Consider the following 12316-nt stretch of genomic DNA (forward strand, 5'->3'; position numbering starts at 1 on the left):
GTGCAATGATTACCACCAAAAATTATTGATTATTGATTAGAAAGTCAGAGAATACATCTGGAAGTGACGTTTCCAGAAAGAATGTAAATAGATTGACTACAACAACGAAATTCGTCGAACATTTCCCACGTTGCAAAGTGGCACGTACACGCTCGGTTGCCGAACTTTTTCTGCACGAACATTTTCTCGGTGCTGAGCATTTCAGGAACTATCAAATTTCAGGAAAATATCTTCTTGGAGGAAATATTCGCCTTATGTAACTATGAAACATTTTTTAAAGCAATGTCAACACCCTACCATACTCCTACTGAACAACCTTTGCTTCTAAGAAATTGGCAATATACTAAATTGTTCGGAGATCAATACAGCAATATTGAATATTTTAGTCATAAAAAATTTCTTAGGGTTTTTTCAATTGAATACATGACTGTTATGTTCATGGAAAAGTTTTTTTTTTCCTGTTCTATCGTTTTATCTGATTAAAATTAAGTAAAGATTATTTTTTTAAATGGGTTTCATAGACTAAAATTAGTTCATCTGTATCTCGTTGGCAAAAATAGCTTTTATTTTGATTCATAAAATTCTCATGGTTTTTATTTTGACTGATAAAATTTACTAAACGTTTAAAAAATTTGTCTTGAAGATATTGATCGAGAACCTGCACTAATTTCCGAGCGACCTTATATAGATAGCGCTCTGTTAATGCATAAAATTGCCTTCGAAATTAAATAGACCGTTCAAAAATAGAAAATAAAAATAAAAAAATAGTTGTATCTCTGAGCGAAAATGTATCCGCTTCGGCCACGTAAAGCATAGTCGAGCACTGCGTTCCAGAAGTAAACAATAAAGAATCATTGGAGATCTTTTTTTTTTCTCGTGCTGAAAAGCCGTCGAACCATGACGACGACCATTCGCGTAAATGAGGCGTTTTCACTTGTGTCGAAAAAGAAAAAATTGCGGCTGCTGATCAGCGGTCACCTTTCAGCGATGACTAAGAATTCTGATAAAATATTTGCACTGGAATCAATCCAAAGAATACCAATTACAGAATATTTCAAGCGTTCTCTTCGATGGAATGTGACTCTGATGCATTAATTGGCACGTTTTTCCTCTTAGACTGCAGAAGTTTCTCTCAAAAATGTCTCGCACTCCATCTGCACTGCAAAACTGATGGAAAACTTGAAAATTGTTCTTTCTAATATTTTTCTTCTCGTTATGCCGAGGTTTCAGCGAAAAGCTTACAATATAAATCAATTCAGTTCGTAACGCCGAGGTTTCAAGAAGAGATTTACTCTATTTACAAGAAGAGATACCTTATTTTTGTTGATTTATTGAGACTTCCGAATAAACATATGAAACATTTGTATTTGGCGATGATTTTGTTTCACCAGCGATAAGCGCGATGAGTTTTTGACTGCTGCGGAAAACTGAGCAGAAGGAATGTGAGCCGCACAGAAAAAGAGCGTGGCGGTCACCCGGTTCATGACATTCAACGTCAAGTGCGTTAATTAACTTAATTATGTTAAAATTAATACTTAATTAATTGATCTAGTAACATTTTTTCGTACATTTGGGTCATTAAAAAGGATGATCACGTTAGTGGCACCCTCAGAAATGTGACAAATGCTTCGCTGAGTAAAGGATATGAAGAAGAAGTTCCTGGATTCAGTAAATCTTGGTTTTAAGTGCGTTAGCAGCTCTCAAATATATTTCAACAAACTCTCATCAAAGAGTATTTCGGTCCTTATCTTGAGTGATTCCTCACAGTTTTTCCATTACTGCATCATATTTTACCACCACATATAGCACCCGTCTCGTCCAAAGAAAATTGTTCGGATTTAGTTTTTTTTTTTAAAAAAACAAGCTTCCTCTTTTCTGCTAAGCCCTAAATGCATCCGGACTACTTGAAGCGAAACTCTCTCAATTACATCCGGAATTTTATTCGTAACATGAATACCGGATTCTTTTTTTCACGACTACACTGAAAATATATTGCTGAATTACCTTCAGAAGGAACTGGACACCAATTTTTGAGAAGGGAAATTTGAGAAGTTTCCGAAAAATTGAATTGGAGCAGGTAGCATAAAAGACGTTTGATGTTAAAGGTAGCGTATAACAAAATTGTTGTTTGTTTTTGTTAACAATGGTTGTTTTGTAGCAATAAAATCCTGGGATCTGTAAGCGACAAGATGAGGTTAGGCGGGTCATCCACGAATCTGAATTGGATCACGCTGAAATCCCCTAGTAGTCCAGAAAAAGTGTATAAAACCGCCTTTTTTGGACTTGTGCCCTAAAAAACTTATTTACGGAATAGGGAGACAAAAATCCACAACGCGTCTCGATTGTGCAAGCAGGTGGAGCGGCTTCTGCTCTTTGTCTGAGCGGTATTACGTGGATTCCGGACTTGTCGTGGGTGATGATGACGGGGAATTTCCCACGTTTCACTGCTAATAAGCTGCTTCGTTAGGGAAACAAAGTCACACACACAAACACACACACACACATTTCCTGAATAAGCAAAGAGAATTCTGCTCAAAACAGACAGACATAGGGGATCACTTGTGAGGAGAACGATAAATTGTGAGGTTAGTGAAAAATCACTTTTTATTTCAACAACAAAATATGTAATTGTTCGATTTTAGACTCACTTTCTTGCAGGTGTAGCTAACATTGTTATAAAAGGTCTTAGAACATCTTTTCTGGCAGCTATTGATCTATGTTCTAATGCATATAGTCCACAATTTCTCTATATCACAATATGCTTGCTAAAAAAAAAGAAGACCCCTCATAATACAATATTTTGCAGTGTAGAAACCATAGAGCTCAATGAAAAATCTTCCGATTTTTTTTTAAAAGAATTTTATTGGCTCGATGAAATTGAATCTCAACAAATATAAATGCGAAGAACAGATATTCGCGCATTATTTTAATATTTTCGACGAAAAACGTTTTATGATTCTTTGTTGGGAAAAAGATCAGCACCGACTGAGATGCCGAACAGATGACTCCGTCCTGTCAGCTGAGCTCAGCGTGCCAGACAGTTAAATTATGCGATGATACTACACTTCTCAGGGATTATTCGAATATCGTGGCTTTTTTTGGCTGAACAAAGAACAGTGACCGTATGACGCATATCTTCCTCTCCTAGATGTTTTGGCAGAAAATTTCGGCGAATCTTTGATATACAACCCCTCGGAATACTGTATCATTTGGTTATATAGATAAATCCAATCAATTTCGCACCACATTCTAATTGCCTATGCTAATTCCTAGATCGTACTAGATAATGTTAAGTTAGCAGCAATACTTCTCCCATTAGTCGCATTATTATTTAAAATTCCAAATAAAGGACAATGGATGAAGCGAACGGGGTTGATCCATCACTGCGGGGGATGCGCCCACGCGTTCGACTTCAATTCAGAATCGTATGAGTTTTATGAACGCGCGCGCAGCCCCGCAATGACTTGCGGGGGCGAAAAGATGAGTCAAGTCAGTGTTTTTTTGTCCTCTCAGACAACTCTGACACCTATTTATCGACCCCGGGGGACGAAAGGTTTGGTTGGGGCTAATGCGGTTACCAACCAACTGTCGTTCAGTTGCAGCCGAATCCGACTGTACTGTACCCTTTCCAATATTAAAAGTGTGCATTAATTAATGTAATTATTAGTTGTAATTAATTAAAAAAACAGGTAGGAGTGAAATTTCCGCGACGGTGAACTACAGTATATTCGATTACGATTTGAAAAGATACTTCAATCTGAACAGTCAACAGAATGATTGCTTTGTTTTTCTTTTTGTAATTTGCTTACTTTATTATTTATTGTTATTATTATTGTTATTATTTATTTAATTTGTTTATTATGTTATTGTGTTGTGTTTATTTTTTTTATTTTATTTGCGCCCTTTGATAAAGACGAAGCTGTTGAGACCACAGGGCATAAATAAAGTTTCACCAAAATCTCGCCGGCAAAACAATAAAACCATCAATCAATTAATTATTGGCTATTCACCCGAGGAAAGACAATTTTTCTTTTTTATGGCAACAAAAAACTGGAAAAATTTTTTTCCTTTGCTCTAACTCATAGTTCCATCCTCCAAGTGAAATTCAAGAAATCCGTACAAATGTGGTATCATCAAGCGGAGATTTCCAGGGCAAACACATAGTTCTTAGTCCTACCTGTCATCCATCATTGGTGTATCGTATAATGGCCGAATTCTGCCCACAGTTGCACAGTAATCAGGATTGAAGAAATGATTTTCATATCTTTGTTGAGAAGCACCTTTAAGAGAAGTTTTAACGATTGTTTTCTGCTTAGTATTGAAGCGGACCTACCTATGCTTCTCGGTAACGTGAGCGCTTCCATTCGAATTGGATTCATTTGGATTTCAACTTTCTCTAATGAAGAAATATCGTTGTTATCCTGAATGACTGTTTTTAGCTCGAGAAATATGAGAAAAAGCCAAGATTCCATCTCCTAATAGAGAAATAACAAAATCTGAAAAAAAAAGTGGAAAATATAAGATGAACCTGTGAGAAATTGCTGCAATTGTTGTCAGATGAAGATTCTGACGAGCTGACCAACTCCTGGCCCAAATAAGAACCGAGCTAAAAAAAAGAAAGGTGACAGAAATCTTAACAGGAATTCCATCACGCGAAATTATCCAACTAATTTGAGATATGCATTTGCCTATTTTCTTATGAACCACTTGTACTTCTACCACATATTTGTTTGCGCATTTCCGAGAAACGTCTCAGACATTCCGTCAATTTCATTAGATTTTCCTCAGCTCACTTTTTAGGCTGCAAATTAGAAGCGAATGAAATATTCATTTTGAGAGATATGTTGAAAACTGCATAACTAAATGCAGGAAGAAATCCCCGATTGCAAGGAACTAGTAAGAAAACCGCTTGTCTGATCATTATTTGTTTGTCAAAGGCATCACTCCACGAATCTTACATGGTATGGATTTCCGGAGGCCAAAAACTATACGGAGGCGTAGATTGCAGAAACGGGTGAGATCTTGCTCATCTCTTCCTGCATCAATGTAAACAGACGACTTCAGAATGCGGTTTCTTAGGACCTTCTCTGTTGGAAGGTGCCACTCTTGCGCCCCGCCTCCGGCTGCGATTCGTGAAGTGAGATGAACTGCCCATTAGGGAGTCCAAATGGATTTTCGACGAATCGCAGGCGGAGGCGGGGCGTGAAGTGAGATGAACTGCCCATTAGGGAGTCCAAATGGATTTTCGACGAATCGCAGGCGGAGGCGGGGCGCAAGGGTGGCGTATTCCAATAGAGGACGTCGTAAGGAACCGCATTCCGAAGCCGTCTGTTTATACTGATGCAGGGAGAGATGAGCAAGATCCCATCCTTTTCTGCAATCTACGTCTTTGGCGTAGTCTTTGGCCCTCGGAAATCAATACCACCTCAGATTCGTGGGGTGATGCTTTTAACTCAATGAGAAGGTCAGGAGGTGAGTTGTCGAAAAATGGGAGATCGAGTATGCTTATGTGGCTCAATTTTAGCTTCCGTTTCAAGATTATTGGAAAGATTGGAGTGGTGTCAAAGAACCTTAGTAAAAATGTGGACTGAGCAAGAAAAACAGAGCTAACTAGGAAACTGTAGCAAATTTTTCTAAAAGAAAAGTATAAGTTGATGTCGTAAAAACTAGTACTAGGTCAAGTGAAACGTCAAAAAAGTAAACGATAGCCCGATTTGAAGTGAAAATGACTGTGCACCCAAATTTTCAATCTGTTTCTCACTCATTCACACTCGTTCTCGACTGAAAGTACGTGTCGATTAAAGGTAACATCAACGCGCGTAGCGAAAATCGAGTAAAGTGCATAGTAATTGAGTGCACACATCAATTTATGCGTTCCCCAAATCCTATGGCGTATATTTTTGGCACTTTTACCTACTTTTTTTTGTTAATAGTGTTCTTCTGGATGAATTATTCTAGTCTAAACGTCAAAGTGACTGCAAAACCGAAGTATTTTTCACCTTAACACACATCTTTTGATATTAGAACGCTCTTTGCTTCATAGAAAACTATGAATTCCAAGCCAAAACCATGAGAAAAATTATCTCATTCATTTCTTAAAAAAAAAGAAAAGAAATATAAACTACTTCGCCGCTGTTTTTCTCAGAAACGGTTTTTTACATGGTTATGAAGTGCTTCAGAAATAAGGAGAAAAAAAAATCAGAAATATCACAAAACATATACGATGGATTCCAAAAGGGGTAAGATGCGAATTTATTCTCAAAGCGGCAGAAATTTATTATAGCATAACGTAAAAGAATTGCTCTCACGATATTTGTGAGGACAATAGAAGAAAATCGGAGAAAAATAAATGTTTAAGGATTCGTTTAAAAAATCTTTAACTCATTTGTTTCTTTCATTCTAATTGAACTCTTAAACAAATGCTCAGCCCACTATTGAAAAGCCAAAAAAAAAAGAGAAAGTGCTGCAGAGAAAATGTCGCATGCATAAATTTCAGGCAATTCTTACGTCGATTCTAAACATAAACATGGATTTTTCGATAGAAAGTACCCTATTATGGAAAAAAACTGCATATCCTGTCGCCTAGGAAACTGCCAAACTCAGAAAATGCATCAGGGAATTCCGAAGCGCTAGACTTCTATGATGGTCCCATTCATTTATTTCATAACTTAGAAATAGCTGTAAAAAGAGAATAAAGAAAAGAAGCTTGGATCAAACAAAAAAGGGGTTTTTTTCAAGTGATTTCGAATAATGGGAGAAAGAAAACGACCAAGGAGTACTGTTTGACGCGTATACACATAGATGGAACGAATGAGAGCGACAAAAATTTCCCCGTGGCTCGCTGTATTAATAATGAAGAGAAACGAGCGAATAACATTCGCCAGGACAATATGGATTGAAATCAATACGGAAATATTTCGTAACATTTATTAAACAAACAGAGAAATCCGTATGGGAACTTCAAAGTTGACATTTTATTAATTAATGAATCATGGACAAGCAGCAACAAACTCAGCATAAAGGTTGTTTTGATTTATTGGGCGAAACTTTGTAGGCAGCGTCCAGTGAGACGTGTTTTCAACAATGCGAATGTGAAGGTAAGAGTTCGGCAAACTCTTTCTAGATTTTGCAAAGAGCGCAAGAAAACAGGAAAACCATTTCCGAGCAACTCCCAGGAACAAGAGCACAAAAACTACCTACAGGTATCAGTTCTTCCTACGAAACAACTCCTTACGACCAGCAGCAAAAGATGTGTAGTGAAATAATGAGAACACAGAGAAAAGCTGGAACATCACTTCCAAGGTGACTGATTTTCTACGCAATTCGTATTCTACAGCAGTGACGACAGTAAGATGCTTTCATTTCACCATCCCACCTACGTAAACAGTTGCTTCGTGGGGCAAACTGATTCCTCTTCACCACATTCGCCCTTTAATTCCTAGATTTGCTCAGTTTTTCCTGTTTCCACTATAGTCATAGCAAAACATTTATGGCCTAAAATCCGGTCACCACTAGGTAAAACTCAGAATCAGAAATTTCCTCCTCCTTTTAAAAGAGTATGGAAATGATGCTACTGGAATATGTAGCTGCTCGAAGAAGGCACGTGAGCTCGAAGAACTTTTTACAGTTTTTCTACCCTATTCAGGGTCATTCCTAGTGAAAAAAAGCTGGATGAAAGATCCTAGGTTGCTGCTTGAATTTTCAATTGATAAGAAATGCTCGACATTTGATATTTAAGTTTTTAAATCTAAGTGTCAGTCAAATATCCCTCTAAGAAACAACAATTAGTAGAAGGTCAGAAAAAAATCAATCCAAGAACACTTCACAGATTGCAAATTAGCGTAAACGTAAGTTTCTGCCACAAAAAAAAATTAGAGATTTTCATTAATAAGGAATCAAGAAGCCTTACATAGCAACTACCCGCCTCTTTAGAAGACATTTGAAAAACAGAATCGTATCGGAAGCGATCTGTTGTTCCTCCTTCGAAAATTTGCTGATTCAACTTGTCTGAATACACCGTATAAACAACAATACGGCTAACAACATTGGGAACGGTCTCGAAAGGGAAATGTCGATAATAATGAATAAGCAGACAGGTAGAACGTGAAACCATACGTTTTACGACACAACGCTACTGTACAGCTGAAAACAACGTGTACGTATGTATAACGTGGTGGGAATCGAAAAAGTGCAGGAAGTCTTTACACCCGCTTTTGCTTTAAATCCTCTAAAAAGATAAAAGAAAAAGTAAAAAAAAAATAGAGCATAATACGAGAAAGAAAAGAGGAAATAGAAAATAGAAGGTAGAGAGTGAGGAGGTGGAGGTAGCCGAAAGAAAAGAATAAAAATAAAATATAAAAATAGAAAAGTAGAAATGAAACAGAACTGGCGCATGAAAGAGAAGTTCGTGAGGAGAAGTAAATAAATAACTTGTACAATTCAAACACATTTTTTAGAACGGAATAAAAAAACATATATAAGCACAGCCTTATTATGAGCTCGAGCTCAAAGAAACCGTAATTAAAGGTCGAGGAGCTCCACAAAGAAATGATTGATTGTAAATTACTGTAGATAGATCGAAATGTTAGTTTTGCTAAGATTAAAAGTTTACGGGGAATGAATTCTGAATGTGCAGAAAGTGGGATCCATTAGAGAGCTAAGCTTCTATGTAGTGTTGGCGAAACCGTTGCTTCTTAAAAACCAGCTCAGGAAGCATCCCGTCTGTTGACTATCTCTATCACAAGTCATAAAAGAATAGGAAAGAATCGGAAAGCATCACAAGATATGCAAACAAACCTTTAGTTCTTTAAGTAAGGAGCTCAACCTGACTAGTGTTTGAAATTTGTTCGACACACACACGCAAAACACAACCATTCTGCATTTTTAACAGAAATTTGTCATTCCGGGAACTTTGCTAGGTTATCTACCCCTACCTAGGTTTGTTTTTTATTTTTAAGAGAAATTTGTCATTCCGGAGACTTTGCTAGGTTATCCACTCCTATCTAGGTTTGTTTTTTTATCTTTAGGCTGTGTATTTATTTATATTTTTTTTTATTTTTCATACGGTGTTACTGGGTACACTTGTCAGTGGAGCTATGAGGAACACAACACTGAACCGCAGAGGAAAAAAAATGGTACTAAGGTTTCAGTCTTTCATATTTCATTTTCTTTCTTTTTTTTCATCCTTATATTCTCATATTCGACAATATTTTGAAAAAATATATTGCAGAACCAATTGCCAACCCAATTTATTGAGCTCCGTTCTTGAGTGCTCATAACTAAACGGATTAATGCTCCTGGTAAAAAAAAAATTAAATGAATGAATAATTACGCGGACTCTTAAAAACCCAGGAAGGGACAACAAACCACTTATCTCTGTAAGGTTAGGAAAACTAGAAACGAAACTTGACCCCTCAGGCACAGCAATTAGTTTAGCAATGTACTTTTCAGAATTTTGCGTATTTTTTCAGTTTTGCGAATTGGCATACAAAAAACATATGTACTACTTTTTTGCTAACCATTTCTCACAAGATTTTTCACCAAAAAAAAAAAACTTTTTTTCTTTTCAAGACCACATTGCACCGAGAAGAACTTTGGAAACGATGACGATGTTACAGTAACGGGCCTACGTAGGTGGTCCGGATGTTAGATGGACTTCGCTATTTCTGGAGCTGCCATCAACTATTAGTCATGTTTGATAAAAAGTGCAACGATCGTTAGAAACTACGGGAATGGTATGGTTACTGTTATTGGTTCATACTGTACTAACCGAAGAATGCTCGAATATTTTGGAATGGAAAAACAACAAAAAATATAGATGTTGCAAATTTTCAAGGAAGAAGCGAAAAAAAACTGGAATCAGTTTTGTGTTTCTGTACTTTTTTCTAATCAATGCAAACCCGAACGGATGATATCTGATAAAGCAGTGAAGAAACTAGTGAAGAAATAAGATTGTCAAGATTTTTTGAAAGAATGACGTGAAAAACTTCCAAATTTTTTCAACAAAAAAAAACCGACCCTCAGGGACCAAGTCGGGTTTTCTTACCCTATAGATAATAGAAAAGAAACAAGTAAAGAGTGACTAACTTCCGTAAACTGCATAATATGGATATTTTTTGCTTAAGCAATGCATTAGGAGTATAGAATCCCACAAAAACCCACCCTCGCGAAGAAATTTATTCCGAATCTTGCGATTCTACACTCATAAATCATAAATATGTCATAAATTTCGAAAAAGAAAAGAAAACCAGAAAATATCGGAGGTGTAAAGTGAGAAACCAATCAGGCAACCGAAGACATTAAGTATAACTACAACTTTCTCCCATGAAGAGTAAGCTTAATCAAAATGTACTGTATTTTGCCATCAGTACCTATTAGAAAGTTTAAATTTAGGACAAAAGTTCCTTTGCATTGCCCATGTTCGACTGTCTTTGAATCTCGGCATGTTGAAACGTAGTTTTAACTGATGCCACTGTTTTCCTTTGAATTACCCATGAAGGGAGAATTTTGAATTTGAAAAAAAAATTGAAGTAAAAAATTCCTTTGATTGGCACTTCTCAAAATTTAATGAAGGGAGAATTTTGAGCTGAAATCGAGGAAAACTTCGAGAAAAAAGCGGAAAAAAAACTACAAAGCTATTTCGTAGGAAGAATATCGAGAAAGTTATGCGTCATGTTACTAGTTTGTTAGGTTGTTTGCGTTGCGAAGAGAGTTGCGAAGAGAAACAAGTTAGACCAACGACACTGATAAAACTGGTGGATGGAAATGCGGAATGAAATTCTCTTTCAATTTTTGAAACTAACACAATCGATACGTCATTATTTGAAAGGAGAAAAAAGAACAATTCCAGCCTAGTTCAATGGATGAAATAGAAAACACATTTGTCCTGTAGTAGAAGAACGCGCAGCAAATCAATTTATTCCTAAAATGTCAGCTGGATTCGATTTTATCTGTCCACCGGAAAAGATACATATTGGAACTATCCACTATTTTTCCGCCATTCAGCTATCCTCAGTCACCGCTGCTGACTCAACCGTCAGCTGATCGAGGCATTCCGAAGTGTGAGGTGTCCCCGGTGTGCCCTCCACGGTCTCGTCACCGTCATTTGCTGATCTTTCTTCCTACGCGACGATCGTAATTTCACAAAGGGATCATAAAAGAGGTGTGTCCTGAATATTGTCATGTACTCCTCACTTAGTACTTCAATTTTATGGACGAAAAGAATTCGATAACACACTTCTTTTACGAGATAAAAGCTACATTTTATGGCTTTATGTACACAATTTGCGCATTTTCAGTACAGTAACGATGTAAACTGTCGAAACTGTTCAGTGGCTCATCATCGAAACGGACGGCAAGAACAAAAGTCACTAAAAGTCAGCAAAGTAAAAGATTCCCATCAAATGGCCGTGTTCTAATCGAAGGTCAACGTTAAAGTTCAGAAAAGGCACAATCCCGCAATAGAAGCAATTTCAAAAAAAAAAAAACAAAAAAAAAACAAAAAGAAATGCACAAGGTCAAATGACCATTTTAAATTATATGGACCGTAAACGCGAAGCGGTAGTGATGTTGTCTCACCGCATAACTCAAATAAACCTCGATTGTTATCAGACAAGACATCTAATCAGCACAAATAAGGTAGGCGGAATTGTTTTCGTCAACTCACTCATCGTTCGACACTTACACATAAACAATGTTTCCCTAAGAACGAAGGAAGGACGGGAGGAAAAATAAAATCGTAACCTTAAGAAGGTGGAATTTTCAATAATTTATTAGCTGTGACTAATTGGCAGTGACAGAATACTGATATAATTGAACCACACCTACGCCAGATAGATTACTTTCGTAGATAAGCGCAGTAACCAGTAAAATTTTATAAACTACGGTTTTTTTTTCTCAAAACTTTGAGAGAGTATGGTATCTATTACTGTAAAGCAGACATAAATAGCTTAAAGGCAGCATACCACGAATCTGGCGTAGTGAAGAAATCCGCTGGAAAATCCAGAGTTAGGCTTGTAGATTCCGGGATCAGGGATGGTTCCGCTCATCTCTCCCCTGATCGTCGAAAGAAATGGCGTGGAAGATGACTTCTTTCTAAGAGGATTTCAATTCCAACGCCACCTTTGCGCACGCGCCACATCCAAGTGCGATCGGTCGAAGGTCAGTGATGTCTTCTCATGAGCCTATTCAAGTGAAACAAATGAATAGGCTGCTAAGGGGACCGGAACGAGTGCATAGAGGAACGTTCTAACGTTCCTCGTAGGAACTAAAGCGTTTCCCACGCAGTTTCTTACGACAATCAGGGAGAGATGAGATG

General features: G+C 37.1%; 1 protein-coding gene across 2 annotated transcripts in view; it reads right to left on the reverse strand.

Moving 5' to 3' along the window:
* The window catches only part of RB195_000164 (uncharacterized protein), a gene marked incomplete at both ends in the record, with an annotated part of 89472 nt that overhangs the window by 38254 nt on the left and 38902 nt on the right, over positions 1–12316 (reverse strand). For both annotated transcript variants that reach the window (XM_064196348.1, XM_064196349.1), the window contains 3 exons: positions 4178–4280; positions 4334–4421; positions 4529–4606. In XM_064196348.1, coding sequence (XP_064052229.1) covers positions 4178–4280; positions 4334–4421; positions 4529–4606 — 269 coding nt within the window. The remainder of the gene's footprint in view (positions 1–4177; positions 4281–4333; positions 4422–4528; positions 4607–12316) is intronic.

The sequence above is a fragment of the Necator americanus genome, chromosome IV, assembly GCF_031761385.1.
Source record: "Necator americanus strain Aroian chromosome IV, whole genome shotgun sequence".
Taxonomy (NCBI): domain Eukaryota; kingdom Metazoa; phylum Nematoda; class Chromadorea; order Rhabditida; family Ancylostomatidae; genus Necator; species Necator americanus.